Source organism: Sapajus apella, unplaced genomic scaffold (genome assembly GCF_009761245.1).
Source record: "Sapajus apella isolate SASKATOON/1434 unplaced genomic scaffold, GSC_monkey_1.0 scaffold35, whole genome shotgun sequence".
In the NCBI taxonomy this organism is placed as follows: domain Eukaryota; kingdom Metazoa; phylum Chordata; class Mammalia; order Primates; family Cebidae; genus Sapajus; species Sapajus apella.
In genome coordinates this window covers 10,038,341-10,053,825 of record NW_022436975.1, presented here as the reverse complement: position 1 = coordinate 10,053,825, position 15,485 = coordinate 10,038,341, and the positions used below count along the sequence as shown (strand labels likewise).

The window sequence follows — 15,485 nt, the reverse complement described above, 5'->3', positions numbered from 1 at the left end:
GGTTTTATTCTTCATTTGCTGATTTATTACAAATTAACCATTTACTGAGTGACTCCTGTATGTAAGATATTGTTCTGGGCTCTAGGGACACAAAGTGAAGAGTCTGAGGGAATGGGAAAGGAGCATGTTAGTCAAACAAGTTAACAAGAAAATATCAGGTATTGCTAACGCTATGGTAAAAAGTATAAAAACTGACTGAGAGAGAAAAGAGATGACTTTAGATTGAGGCATCAGCAAAGGCCTTTCTGAAGACATTACATTTATCAAGCTGAGGTCAGAAGGACAAATTGTGTAACAGACTGTCAGTTACCCTGAGTAACGTGCTGCCTGCAAATACAGGACTGTGTTCTTGGTAGGCCCTCAGTAAGTGATGGTCCAAGTAGTCATCTCTAAGTTATGTACTCCTGTCTGGGCGCAGTGGCTCACACCTGTAATCCCAGCATTTTGGGAGGCCAACGTGGTTGAATCACTTGAGGTCAGGAGTTCAAGACCAGCCTGGCTAAGATGGTGAAAACCCATTTCTACGAAAACACAAAAAAATGAGAAGGGCATGGTGGTACACACCTGTAATTCCAGCTACTCAGGAGGCTGAGGCAGGAGAATCGCTTGAACCCAGGAGGCAGAGGTTGCAGTGAGCCAAGATTGTGCCACTGCACTCCAGCCTGGGCAACAGAGCAAGACTCTATCTCAAACAAAAAACTAAAACCAAACCAAAACAAAAAAACCCCCAAAAGTTATGTACACCTTATTGCAAATGCACTGTACACATGCTTAATATTAAATAATATAAAGTCAGATTAGTTTGGGTTGCAACAGAATACTAATGTACACAATATTCTAGACACTAACATCTAGTCACATTACAAATACTTATAATAGGTTTTCAAGGGGAAAAGAAAAACCTCCTAGCCTCAATATTATGTATTTTCTAAGTACATGTATAAAATATGGTATTTGCAGGTAATTTTGCTATATTAATAAAAACGACCACCTCATCCCCTGAAATGTTGAAACTCCACTTGTATCAACTAGCTCATGCTTTTACTTTCAAGTCTACTGGTGCTCTGAATATCTGTTGTATTTATTGTTGCTGCTTTTTTTTTTTTTTTTTTTTTTTGAGACGGAGTTTCGCTCTTGCTACCCAGACTGGAGTGCAATGGCGCGATCTCGGCTCACCGCAACCTCCGCCTCCTGGGTTCAGGCAATTCTCCTGCCTCAGCCTCCTGAGTAGCTGGGGTTACAGGCACGTGCCACCATGCCCAGCAAATTTTTTGTAGTTTTAGTAGAGACGGGGTTTCACCGTGTTGACCAGGATGGTCTCGATCTCTTGACCTCGTGATCCACCCGCCTCGGCCTCCCACAGTGCTGGGATTACAGGCGTGAGCCACCGCGCCCGGCCTTGTTGCTGCTTTTTAATCAACATAGATGCTTATAGAAAACTAAACATTAGGCCAGGTGTGGTGGCTCACTCCAGTAATCTCAGCACTTGGGGAGGCCGAGAAGGGCAGATTGCCTGAGGTCAAGAGTTGGAGACCAGTCCATCCAACATGGCCAAATTCCCGTCTCTACTAAAAATACAAAAATTAGCTGGGCATGGTGGCAGGCACCTGTAATCCCATCTACTGGGGAAACTGAGGCAGAAGACTCGCTTGAACCCAGGAGGCGTAGGTTGCAGTGAGTTGAGACTATGCCACTGCACTCCCGTTTGGGCAACAAGAGTGAAACTCCTACTCAAAAAAAAAAAAAAAGAAAAGAAAAGAAAACCAACCATTATAGTTTTTACCATTCCTGATAAAAATGATAAAATCTGTTCAACAAGACTTTCCCACAAAGATAAAACTGAAGAATAAAATAGGGAAGATGTCAAATACAGAAACTACGAGGAAAGACCTTTTATAATTAAGAATGTTCTAAAAAGTACACTGAAAAGTATACTACGTAAGGTAAACACAAACAAAAAATCAATACAGGCATAACGGAAGGGACATGTCCTCATTTTAAATATTCTTCTATCTCCAAGGTTAAAGTAAGAAAAGGCACTGGCTTAAATATGGACACTATTTGTGAGCCATTTTAAACACTATTTCCAAGCCAGTGTAAACGGAAGGAGGTAAATGGAAGGAGGTAAAGGACAGTAAAGAGAATCTTGTGAGGAAAAACCTTTTAATTTCTTAACCCTGTTTTAATGTTGCCTAATTAGCATACATACCATAATTCAATAATAATCATGAGCCATTAGAAAGCACTGTATTGCTAATTACGTGTGAAGTCTTTAAGTCCATGCTGGTAGGTTAAACTGTTTGTTACCCCCTCCAAAGAAAGCAAGAAGTGTTGCGATACAATCAACAAAACAGTGTTTTACCAACATTCTCTTTGCCTGTAGCTTCCCTTTGAGTAGCTGCACTTGGAATTGTGCCAGAGAATCCACATGAAATCAAACTATAGGATTCAAAGGAAAATTTAAGGTAGCCACTGCTTAGGAGGATTCTGAGTATCTCTGCTTTACATAGAAACATTTATCTAAAGGACAATGAATCATCAAGTTCAAACTTTCTAAAAGAGTGTTTTCCCCTGAACACGTCCCCAGGTCATAGCTATAAATCCCAAAGAGGCAAAACTGTTAAGCTAAGTGGATTAGAGCTAGTTATTAGTTCTGGGACACACATGCTATTTTCATACGCTATAAAACACACACACACACACACGCACACGCACACACACACACACTTTGTTCCACATGTGCACTAGGGCTCTTTATAAACTATTTGGGTTAGAAGATACTTTAATTAAAAACTTGACAGAGGATTATATATATTCACACCATTGATCAGGGACACTCTTACGAGGCAAACAAATACAGGAGCTAGAAATAAATTATTTAGGCCGATAGTGAGGGCCAAAGAATCCTCGGCAGAACTTCCCTTTTAACAAGAAGCAGACCCAGAAATCATTTCTTTTCTAATACAGCAGCCTGAAAGATTGAGCTGCAAACACAGGTAAGGAAGCTGGAAGCTTCCATGGGAGGATGCCTGCAGCTATGCCAATAGAAAAGGGCTACCTGGGGGCCAGGCACGTCCACCATGGAAACTCCATCTTCCTTTGTTAGCACGTGTACAGTAAGAAAGAAATGGGCAACATGGAGAAACTCAGGCAGAGAACCCACCTGCATAACAGAAGATTGGGTTGGGGGCTGCCAGAGATTTGCACCCTATGCTGATGGCACACCTGGCCCTAACTGGTTTTTCATACTCTATGTACACCAGACACTACCTCCCCATTAGCTCGTCTATAACCCTCCCTGCATTTCACTGCGGATCAGCAACAAATTTTTCCAGGACCCCTCTTGGTAGTAGAGAGCTCGTCTCTTTTTATTTTTTTAATTATTTTTAAATTCTATTTATAAAATGCAATCTGCACATCCAAAAATCTTTTTATTTATTTATTTATTTTACTTTAGGTGCATACTATATCTGGCATTTCTCCCCATGTTATCCCTCCCCACTCCCCACTGTCTCTCTCCTACCCCACCAACTGTCCCCAGTGTATGATGCTCCTCTTCCTGAGTCCACGTGTTCTCGTTGTTCAACACTCACCTATGAGTGAGAACATATGGTGCTCGGCTTTCTGTTCTTGTGTCAATTTGCCGAGACTGACGGTTTCCAGATGCATCCAAGTCCTGACAGAGGACACAAACTCATCGTTTTTTATGGCTGTGTAGTTTCCATGGTGTATATATACCACATTTTCTTTGTCCAGTCTATCATTGATGGGCATTTGGGTTGGTTCCAGGTCTTTGCTATTGTACACAGGGCTGCAATGAACATATATGTGCATGTGTCTTTATAGAACAATTTATAGTTCTTTAGGTATATATCCAGTAGTGGGATTGCTGGGTCAAATGGAATTTCTATTTCTAGATCCTTGAGAAATCACCATACTGCCTTCCACAATGGTTGAACTAATTTACACTCCCACCAACTGTGTAAGAGTGCTCCTATTTCTCCACATCCTCTCCAGCATCTGTTGTCCCCAGATTTTTTAATGATCGCCATTCTAACTGGCGTGAGATGATATCTCATTGTGGTTTTGATTTGCATTTCTCTAATGACCAGTGATGATGAGCATTTTTTCATGTTTGTTGGCCTCCTATATGTCCTCTTTTGAAAAGTGTCTGTTCATATCCTTCTCCCACTTTTGAATGGGGTTATTTTTTTCTTGTATTATCTGTTTTAGATCTTTGTAGATTCTGGTTACTAGCCCTTTGTCAGAAGGGTAGATGCAAAAATTTTTTTCCATTCTGTTGGTTGCCGATTTACTCTAATGATGGTTTCTTTTGCTGTACAGAAGCTCTGGAGTTTAATTAGATCCCATTTGTCTATTTCTTTTGCCTATTAAACTTCAGCTCCTAACCTCTTTGTGTGTTGGCATCCTTGATCTCCATGGCCATGAGACAATAAACCTTGGCTGTCATCCCAGATAAGGCCACTTCGACATGATACACTTTTCAACAATATACGTTGCACGAACTCCAAATACCTGAGATGGGTCTCAATATAGGAAGTTTTGCCAAGGTTAAGGATGCGCACCTGTGACACAGCCTCAGGAGGTCCTGATGACATGAGCCCAAGGTGGTTAGGGCACAGCTTGGTTTTGTAGATTTTGGGGAGACATGAGACATCAATCCATATATGTAAGATGAACATTGGATCAGAACAGAAAGGCAGGACAACTCAAAGTGTGGGAAAGGAATTCCAGGGCATAGGTAGATAAGAGACAAACAGTGGCATTCTTTTGAGTTTCTGATTAGCCTTTCCCAAGGAGGCAATCAGACAGGACTTTATTTCCATGAGCAGAGGGATAACTTTGAATAGAATGAGTGGGAGATGGGAGGCAGGTTTGCACTAAGCAGTTCCCAGCTTGACTTTTTCCTTTAGTTTAGTGATTCTGGGGTCCTAAGATTTATTTTCCTTTCACAGTTGTTACAATGTTTTCAGAAATCCACTGTGGCAAAAAAAGAAGCACCTGAACGTTTTTATTTGGGTAGAATAAAAACAGAAACAGTAACAGGAAATTCGGGTAATACTGCTACAACCAGTTCCTTCTCTGTCCCTGAAAAAGGTGCACCAAGGGTAATTAAACCATAGGAAATGTTATTCATGTTAAAATAATCTATTCGGCCACTCAAAACTACAAATCAAGGAAAATTTGAAAAACCTTTAGAATGAAAACATTCTTTATTGATAAGCAGACACTTCAAATTTTTTGATTACATAGATCATGCAAAAATGACTGACCTTACACATGGTTGTCTGTTCACTGTGACATCTTTTTTGACATGATTATAAGAATGACTGCAGTAGTAAAAATAATTCATGAAAATCTCTTAATGAGCAAAACATTACATAGCACACATGAAATACTGTTCATCCCTCCTGGATGTTTAATTCTCTCCTAATGTAAATCTCTGTATTTTGGAAGACTATTATATACAAAAATGGCAGTTATTTCTGTATGTGCATCCATAGGCACCCAACTGATAAAAACAAGAAAATTTCAAATAATTTTACAAGGTTTGGTTATTTTTCCTGTTTTGTTAATCCAAAACAGGACAATGCCCTTTAATTTAAAATGTTCATTTCTTTTAAAAAATCATTTTCTTCAGAAGATGATTTTGACTCCTGAAAAGGTTGTTTTACACCTGGTAATCTTTTTGAATTGGGGCTGGCTGTATACATGTAGTTTTCAGTAAGTGAAAAGGAGTAGGGCTTATTTTGAGAAGAATTCCTCTTCCCTGTGGTGCTGGGATCACCACTTTCATCCTGTGGTAGGTCTGGTAGTACTCTCAGTATGAAAACCCTAGCACAGGTAAATTCACCTCTTTGAAATAAGCAGTGACCCTGGAGAAAGGTGAATTCCAAATCTCCTAGTAGCATATTCAAGTCTTCTGGCAGTGAAGTAGGCATAAAAGACTTTTCTAGGTACTTGGAGTGGTGCTGTAACAAACACCTAAAAATGAAAAAGTAGCTCTGGAGCTGGGCAGTAGGTAGAGGCTGGAAGAATTCTGAGGAGCATGACAGAAAGAAGCTAAATTGCCTTAAACAGACTGTAGTAGAAATATGGAATGTTAATGCTAGGGCAGGCTCGAAGGAAGGTCAGAGTATGATAGCGAATATTTAGACTGCCATAGAATATCTAACTCATCATGAATAGATTATTAATTGGAATAACATTAAAGATGCTGCCATTGAGGGCTTAGAAGAAAATGAGGAATATGTTATTGGAAAACTGGAGGAAAGGGGACCTTGTTACATAGTGGCAAAAAAATAAGCTGAATTGTGTCCTGCAGTTATGTGTAAAACAGAATTTTTAAGTGATGACTTCAATATGTAGCTGAGGATATTTCCAAGCAAACTGTGGAAGGTACAGCCTGCTGTCTTTTTGCTGATTATAGTAAAATATAGAAGGAGGTAGATAAATTGAGGGAAGAGCTGTTAAATAAAAAGAAACCAGGACTTGATTTGGGAAATTCATGGCCTATTCAAATGGCAAAAGCTGCTAAAACTAAAAGATTCACTGTCAGGACAGCCTTCTCTAGAGAAAGCGATGAAGGTATGGCTGTATAACCTTTTGCTAATACTTCAGAAACATCAAAAGGTCTGAGTATCAGGTCACACAAAAGGCTCTTTGAAGAGATTAAGGGTGTGTAACATGCATCCGCTCAGCTATTTCAGAAAAAGCCACAAATAGAGACAGGATTTTCCAGCAAAGATGTGAGCAGCCTCCTATCTAAATGAGAGAATCCCCATGACATATGTAAGAGACCCACAGTTTCCTGACAATGTTATAGCAGCAGAAACACCACCATTTTTAACAGAAAGCTTTAGAAAATATAAAAGAAACAAGCTAATAAGCTGATACTCAGTTGGAAATGTGGGCTACCTTTTGTGAAAAAGTAAAAATGACTCTGAGACAGTCACAAGCCCAGAGAACTGAGATATCACACCCAGATTCTCTCCCAAATTTAATTTAGATGGCTTTAATGTGAGATTTGAGACTTTTGAGTTGGTGAGACTCATATAAGATTTTGGATTTAGAGTTGATGCTGTAATAATGGGTTGTGACTTTTGAGCACCTATGAGTGAGGTAAATTTATTTTGTGATGGCTCTGAATCTTTAATAAAGGGCCACCCTGAATCTTTAACATGGGCTGATGAATGTAGTAGGCAAGAATAATGTTCTATGTAAAATGTTCATGTCCTAATCTCAAAATCTACATGTAACCTTAAATGGTAAAAGAGATTTTGCAGATGTAATTAAGGTTACTATGGATTTCAAGATGAGGAGATAAGCCTAGATTTATCCAGTGGGCCTCATTTAATCATGAGTACTGCAGAGAACCTCCCCAGGCTGGTGTCAGAGAGATGTGATAATAGAAGGGTCATAGAGATGGAACAGTGCTGGTTTTTAAGATGGAAGAAAGGTCACAAGCCAAGGAATACAGATATCCTCTAGAAGGTGGAATGACAAGGAAATGATTCCCCTGTACAGCCTCCTGAAAGGAATGCAGCTCTGCCAACAAACTGATCTTAGCACCGCAAAACCCATTTGGATTCCTAACCTATAGAATTTCTAAGATAATTAATTTGTGGTATTTTAAGCCTTACTTTGTAACTTGTTATGGCAGCAATGGAAAACTAACCAGAAGTGATAACTAAAGATGAAATGGTGTCTCGGAAGAAGGAAAAGCTTCTGGCTTCAGGAGAAATGCAAACATTTATGCTGGTAATTCTTTAGATCCAGTCTGTCTGACAGAATTTACACTCCTGTATTTCTACACTAGTCTTGTTCTGGAGAAGACATTCTAGGTTGAGCACATAGAATAGTGTTTAATGTAAATAGGGAGTTTCATAGAAAAATGTGTTGAATGAATAAATGAATGTGATCAAGGCAAGCTCTGGGAGGAACTGTAATTACTGGATTTTAAAATGTTGTTGCTGTTTACTGTATCTTCTTAAGAACTGCTGACCTTTACGTGTTTTTGTTTTAAGTTCACGACGGTCACAATTCTATAAAACACAAGGCAAAATTGTATTTTCTGATACTAGGAACACACCTAAATCAGTAAGTAAAAAGGATGTGTAAAGTCTTAATAGAAGAAATAATTATTGTATGATCAAACAATTTCAAAATCAAAATAGACGCTTTTCAGTATATATTACAGACAAATTTTCAACTTATGTGATCAAAAGATTTCTTAATGGCTGTTGGTCAATGCTGCATCAAGAAACTTTAGTGCAAATTTTACCGAATGCATCTTATCAAAAAGGGGTTTTGTTTATTTTTTTCTGCAAACAAATGTTGTTACATTAACACTAAGCATGGAACAAACTGATCTGCCTAGAAATCCAAAAACTATCAACATAAGCCAGTCCTTCAACTAAAAACTCAAACATACTTATCTCGAAGTCTATTCCTAATCCAAATTTGTCTATATTCAGGTTGGAAGACAGAATAACAATAAAACCAAAATTTATCTGTAGAAATAATAAAAATAATTTGGTTGTTTTTAATGCTGGAAGCACTGTCCTTATTAATATGGCATATCATCTATTCCCACATGCTACTGCATGGACAGGAGCAGTATTATTTTAGTTGCTGGAGTAACACAGTGTTAAGGATATCTGCTTCTTGCAGTGTCAGGCTTTCATCTGTTAGCTCTTTATTCGGAAATGAAGTCACGAGAATAAAGTCAAGAGTGGCAAATTCAGGACGAGACTGTACAATAAAGTTCCGGACATCCAGGATCCTGAAGAAACAAGACAAAAAGAATTTATAACGTAAAAAATCATATTTTCATGTAAGCTTAAGTTAAAATTAAATCATAAAAATCACAAAATTTTAGTCTTTATAAAAGGTGTTATAACTTTCTTTAATATATAGTATTTCAATTGAAAGATTTATCTTAGGCTTAAGTTAAAATGTAAAGTAACTTTAGAGTGTACTTAACATTTGCTTTTCCTGTAAAATATAAAAAATCTTAAGGTAAGTTATGCATAAAGTAAGTGTACTAATGTTGTTATTTTAAAAGTGCAGGGCTGGCTGTGCATGGTGGCTCACACCTGTAATTCTAGCACTTTGGGAGGCTGAGGTGGGTGGATCACTTGAGGCCAGGAATTCAAGACTAGCCTCACTAACATGGTGAAACACTATCCCTACTAAAAACAGAAGAAGTTATCTGGGCATAGTGGTTGGTGCCTGCCTGTAATCCCAGCTACTCAGGAGGTTGAGGCATGAGAACTGCTTGAACCTGGAAGGCAGAGTTTGCAGTGGGCTGAGATATCCTGCCACTGCACTCCAGCCTGGAAGACGGAGTGAGGCTCTGTCTCCAAAAAAAAAAAAAAAAAAAAAAAAAGGTGCAGGTCCTACAATTTTTTTGGAGTATAAAATATGTTAGCAGCATATGATCCAGAAAAAGGTAACTATGATTGGTCTGTGGCAAAGTGAGTCTAAAACTATGAAATGTGTTGTCATAATTTTAAATAATTACTCTCACATAAATACAGTAATTCAACCAACATCATAAATATATCTGTTAGGGTCTTGCCTCAATGGACAAATCATATGTTGATGTACAAATCAATCAACATAAAAAGAACATTTAACACTATCTGAAGTTCCGGACAAGAGTACAATTCAACTTTATTTACACTATACATTTATATTATGAAGTATTTGCTACATAGAGAATTAATCCCCATCAAAATTATAACAAATTTTTAAATGAATAAAGTCCCAAAAAGGTTTTACAATGTTAAATCTGATTCTACTTCATTATAGTTTTGGCAACAACACAAAGCTATAGTTCTTAATTTATTTTTGTGTGATACCTGAGATCACATTACTATTTTGATAGTTTATACAAACTGTTTAAACACCATATATTTCATTTCTTATACGCAGCTATTATTCTTTTAAAAATGTTTCTTCTGTCAAAAACTTACTTCAAAAGTAAACCTAAAGAATATCATATTCTTCACTACTCATGTTACATAGTTTTACTTAGGTAAGCAACCCAGCGTATAATAGCAAACAGGACCCCCATTGGTCAAGAAGCTTACCTGTGTGTACTATTGAATCTTTGTATCAAACGACTCCCATCTGCTAACCTGATTTGAATTTTTGTTGTTGGGATTGAATCATCAATAAGAACAACTGCATTAAGTATTGATTTATCCTCCTCTTCTGGAGAAGAAGGTGTACTGACTATTTCAGGGGTAAGGCTAAGAAAGAAGAATTAAAGAATTAGAACACAAATCTGAATATGTCAAATATATGAAAAACTGAAGAGAGCAGATAAACACTCACAATATGGCTTCATTTGAGTCTCCTATACTTCTTTCAACCTCTTTCTTTACAGTAAAGTTATTTTGGATCCTATGATTCTGATTTGGTTTATCTAATCTCTCTCAAAAGCCTAACTTTGCATCCTTTTCTCGTTTAACTGTCTGCAATTTCATCAGACTGTTTAGCAAATCAGTGTTAGAAACATGAGCAACTCTGAGTTAGTGTCAAAGAATGAGAGCACAGATAGACATAGTTTCACATCCCAGCAATGTCAATTGTGTAAAGCTGAGTAAGTCCATCAATCATTTTGAATCCCAGTTCTATCATTTACAAAATGAGGGAATAATACTATGTTATGAAGGTGTATTATGCCAGTTAAGTCCTTAATATTGTGCCTAGAACACAGTGGTTCAACAGGTGCCAGCTATTGTGTACGTATTATCAGCACTAAATTCACTTAAACTTGGCTAATATTACTTAAAACCATCTGATTCAAGCACTACTTTGCAAAAGAGAATTTTTAAGTATTAGTGAAGAGTAAAATGTTAAAACATGACAATAAATTCATAATGAAGCTAATTTAATAGAACATCTTACCATCTGAGCTTGGTTACTAGTGACCCTAGCATTGCTGTGTTAGCCCCTTCTAACACTAGCTGGATGATCAGACAGTATATGCCAAAAGCGACTGTCAAAAATACAGTGCCTTTTGGTTAAAAGATTAAAAGAAATTTAGCCCAATTTTCTCAGTCATCTCAAGGGATTTTTGATAGCCTTGAAGTTTATTCTCTTGAACAATAAGATTTACATGGTTTTCTATACATTATTTGGAAAAAAGACACACATCTATCTACATATTTATCAGTATAAAAGTTCTATGAGCATTTGGGCTTTAGTCCAACATAAAACTAAATCATCATGATTCTTACTCCCAATCAAAAAGTTTCTCAGAGTACACAGCAAAGTGGTAAAATTATCTGGTACTAACTGCTGACACTTTTTCATTAGCTATTTCCTGACACTAATTTTAGAAGTGATATGAAAATATATAAAGATATACAAAAGGTTAAAATTATGACTTACAATAAATGACCAGATATTAAGGAATTTCTTTTTAATTTGGAATTGAGGACCTAAGTAATTGCACTGCCAATCTGGTTTACTGTGCCAAAGGTCGAGGGTTCCTTACAGAAGGGAGGGGAACGAAAAGCCAAGAGAAAAGACACGAGACATTGAATGCAAAGGACATCTTTACCTCTTCCTCACTGATAATCGGGTATACACATTATCATCATCAGTACCACCATTACCACCTCTGCCACATTGTTATTTCATTCACATCAGCTTGGGAAGCAGTGTTAACAGCATGGTTCCCGGAGCCGGATTACCTGGATTCAATCCCAACTCTGCACTTACTATGTTACACCAGGCAAGTCACTTACCCTTACTGTGCCTAAGAGACAACAGTAGCATTGTTATAAAGATTAATTAGGACACATACGCACTTCAAATGGTGCTTTTACATAGCTGGCACTACTAACCGTTGGCTATATAATTATCCTAATAACAAATACTAACAGTTGGCATTATAATTATCCTAACAACAACTCTGGAAAAAAAGCCCTGATACTCCTATTGGTAAGAGAGCTGAGGTTTATCTTGGGCTCTTTCCAGACATCAAGTTGCCTCCTTGTTCTGTTGTTTTTGTACTCTACTGCTTTCTGTTTATGGCAGATTCTGACCAGGTACGCTTCTTCTCAAAACAGAAAATACAGGGTGGGGAAGCTACGTAAGAAAATGTATATCTGTCACAATGAAACTACTGTATATGGAATAATAACATTTGAGAACTGGAATGGATGGACTTTCAATATAACTTAGGCTAACCACATCATTTTACCTAAAAGAAACTGACTCACAGAGAGACTAAAAGACATGCTCAGAACCACTCAGACAGACAGCTGGATAAGCTGGTAGTGTGGTATTAAAAAACCAGCTTAAAAAGTTATGTTATTTGTTTTACTTTATTTTTCTGAGACGCAGTTTTGCTCTGTTACCCAGGCTGGAGTGCAGTGGTGTGATCTCAGCTCACTGCAACCTCTGCCTCCTGAGTTCAGGTGATTCTCCTGTCTCACTCTCCCATGTAGCTGAGATTATAGGTGCCTATCACCATATGAGGCTAATTTTTTTTTTTTTTTTTTTGGTATTTTTAGTAGAGATGCGGTTTTGCCATATTAGCCAGGCTGGTCTTGAACTACTGATCTCAAGTGATCTGCCTGCCCCAGCCTCACAAAGTGCTGGGATTACAGGAGTAAGCCACTGTGCCTGGCCAAGCTATGTTAATTCTAATATTTAGCTTTCAAAATCACATCTGTTTGCTATTTAAAACTTTCTCCGTATCATTCAATTGATCAAACCATGGTAAAATTTTTACATTAAAAAGAAACGTTAAGAAAGAAAAGAGAGAGAAATTAATTGGTACAGGTTTCCAGGCAAAAGGCAGGAAAGGACGTGGGTTGTAATTCCTTCAGACAGAAGCACAAATACCCTCTTCTTCAAACTTATGGAGGGAGAGGAGGATGGAAACGACCATTAATAATCCTGAAGGCTGGAGGGGAACATAATAAGATTGTGAATTCCTGTTAGATACTATTTTCTCAGTGAAGCTGGAAGCAAAGAAATTTGCTGACAGTGAGGGGCAGGGGTCAAGGAGGGGGTCTAGAAAAGCAGCTCAGGCTTGTAAGACTGGGGAGGCACAGCACTGCCTGCTCAGCACAGCTGAGACTGTCCCCAGAAGCACTGAGACGCACGGGGCAGACAACCCAGTCAGGCCACAGTTGTTGAAGAGCTGGGATAAGGAAATGCTTTGAAGTTTTAGAGAAGAGAGCCCTCAGGGAGGGCCCCAGATGAAGTCAAATCTCAGGTGAGTGAGAGTGGCAAGCACAATCTTTTGAACAGAACAGTAGGACAAACAGGCAGTGGCTGTTTTTATGCAGATCAAATCACAATTTTTTATCACTATACATGTCAGCTCAAAAGCCTACCAAGCATGCCTACTCACTAGTCCTTCCTATTAAAAATGACTTCGTGACTTTGTAGGTCTTTTAGCTGTTAGGCACTACTCTAGCTCACCAAACTATTTTTTATACCACTGTAAATTTGCAGTTTTACATCTATGGTTTGCTTTCTTCTATTATGTGAGGGTACTATGTAACATTTTTACTGCATTTTGGTTTGTACCACAATTGTATATTACATAAAAAGATTGTTTCTATCTATGTAACATTCTGTGTGTACTTGGACTGCCATCTATGGAAAACAATGGATTATTTTCATTTCTGTTTTACTTGCTTCTTTTTATGTCCTGTTCAGTAAATCTGGAACCCTAGGGAACCAAGCTATTTTAGAAAGTTACTTTCTAATGAAGGTTAACTATTAAACTCTTAATATATGTCTTAATGTAAATCTTTAATATACAATGTTCTATATGTAATTCTTTAGAATATACGATATTTGCTTATTCAACATTTGGGTTTGTGTACATATAGGCTCACATCAAGCTCATCTCCTTCTAGTGTAAAGTCTCTATTAGAAGCTGAAAATTCTAAAGACTACATCTCTCAGACTCTCTTGCAGCTAGGATTTCATAACTCTACCCTTCCACCAAGGAAACAAACATCTACTTGTTTGGTGGAAGTAGCACTGCAAAGTGAAAACTCTGTAGCTCTTCTGGTTACCAAGGCAGTGGAGGCACTTCTTTCTTTTATGACAGAAGGTCCTAGTATCTAGTCCCTAGTTTCATGGGGACAGAGCACCTGATTGGGGGGCATAGGTATGTCTCTAGAACACTGTTCTATTGTGTTTGTTTCTCCTGGCTAAGGAAAGCTTGGTTTGTTTGTCTCTTCCAGATATTCTATAAACTACACAAGATCCCGTAAGAAACCTATTACTACTAGCAAGTAGATTCTGTTTTTTATAATCAGAATCCTGATCAACATGGCTAGTAAATTAACATGGCATTATTACCACTGATCTCTCACTTTCTTCCATCAGTTTCTCCTTTCTTTTCTATTATTTTCTCTACCTATTTGCCTTAAAAGGAAAATGATCTTTGTGAGATAATATCCTTATTTTCATGCATTTAATAACTGCTGGCTCTTCTCAGATGCCTTCCCTTTATGCTACCTTCTTTAATTCCAATTCCAGATTTACTGTATGTCTACTAACAAGGATGTGAGGTCTAACATAAATTCTTGGTCATACATTTAAATAATAGAGAAGGAAAACGTACATAGCAAAGAGATGACCAGGCATTTTATCTGCATTCTACTTAAAAATCATAACCTCAATAAATATTAAGTAAAAATGAGAAGTGTGAGAAAATTTAAAAAATATATATACATATGTATGTTGATCACAAGAGGAGTAAAAACATAGTATTTTACAATTCAAGATAAGCCTGGCCATGGATAGTGGCTCATGCCTGTAACCCAGGCACATTGGCAGGCCAAGGCAGAAGAACAGCTTGAGGCCAAAAATTCAAGACCAGCCTGAACAACATAGTGAGACCCACATCTCTACAAAGACTAAAAAGAAAAAAAATTAGCTGGGCTCAGCAGTGCCTGTAGTTCCAGCTAGTCAGGAGAATGGGGTAGGAAGCTTGCTTGAGCCCAGGAGGTCAAGGCAGCAGCGAGCTATGAGTGTACCACTGTACTCCAGTCTGGACATGGCAGGAAAGAAAGATGAGGGCGAAAATTCCAAGTAGGCCTGTGACTGAAAATTGAAGAGTTTGTGTCCTGAGAAAAACAGGTCAACATAAATTCCTGTATTTCCTTTAGGTCCCCAGAACCAGTCACTATCAGGAGAATACAAAAAGGAAGACTAGAGATAGCAAAGTATAAAGAAGCAATAATGAATTCTTTCCTATCTTGAAAAATGGGAGGAGAAGAGACAACCAGTGTGCACCAGGCAGCTGAAAAGGGCTTGGAAGGGAAGGAATCACATGAAGAGAAGCAAAGGATGCACCAAAGGGTACACTGGAAACATCCCCAATGCGGCAATTCTGTATCACCTGCAACAGTATGTGGACAAGTAGAGGGTAACTTTTACCAACATATTTTACAATTTCTAAGATCACATTA

The 15,485-nt window shown here is 37.9% G+C and overlaps 1 protein-coding gene across 2 annotated transcripts in view; it reads right to left on the bottom strand.

Annotated features, from left to right (window-relative positions):
* Positions 1–4,542: 4,542 nt before the first annotated feature.
* Positions 4,543–15,485, bottom strand: part of UBXN2B (UBX domain protein 2B) — a 35,760-nt gene continuing 24,817 nt past the window's right edge. Inside the window, exons 7-8 of one of the 2 annotated variants that reach the window (XM_032296149.1) lie at positions 10,119–10,280; positions 4,543–8,806 (exon numbers count right to left, since the gene is read on the bottom strand). In XM_032296149.1, the coding sequence (XP_032152040.1) occupies positions 8,644–8,806; positions 10,119–10,280 (325 nt within the window). In that variant the 3' untranslated portion in view covers positions 4,543–8,643. The remainder of the gene's footprint in view (positions 8,807–10,118; positions 10,281–15,485) is intronic. The other variant, XR_004274427.1, reaches the window with a different exon arrangement.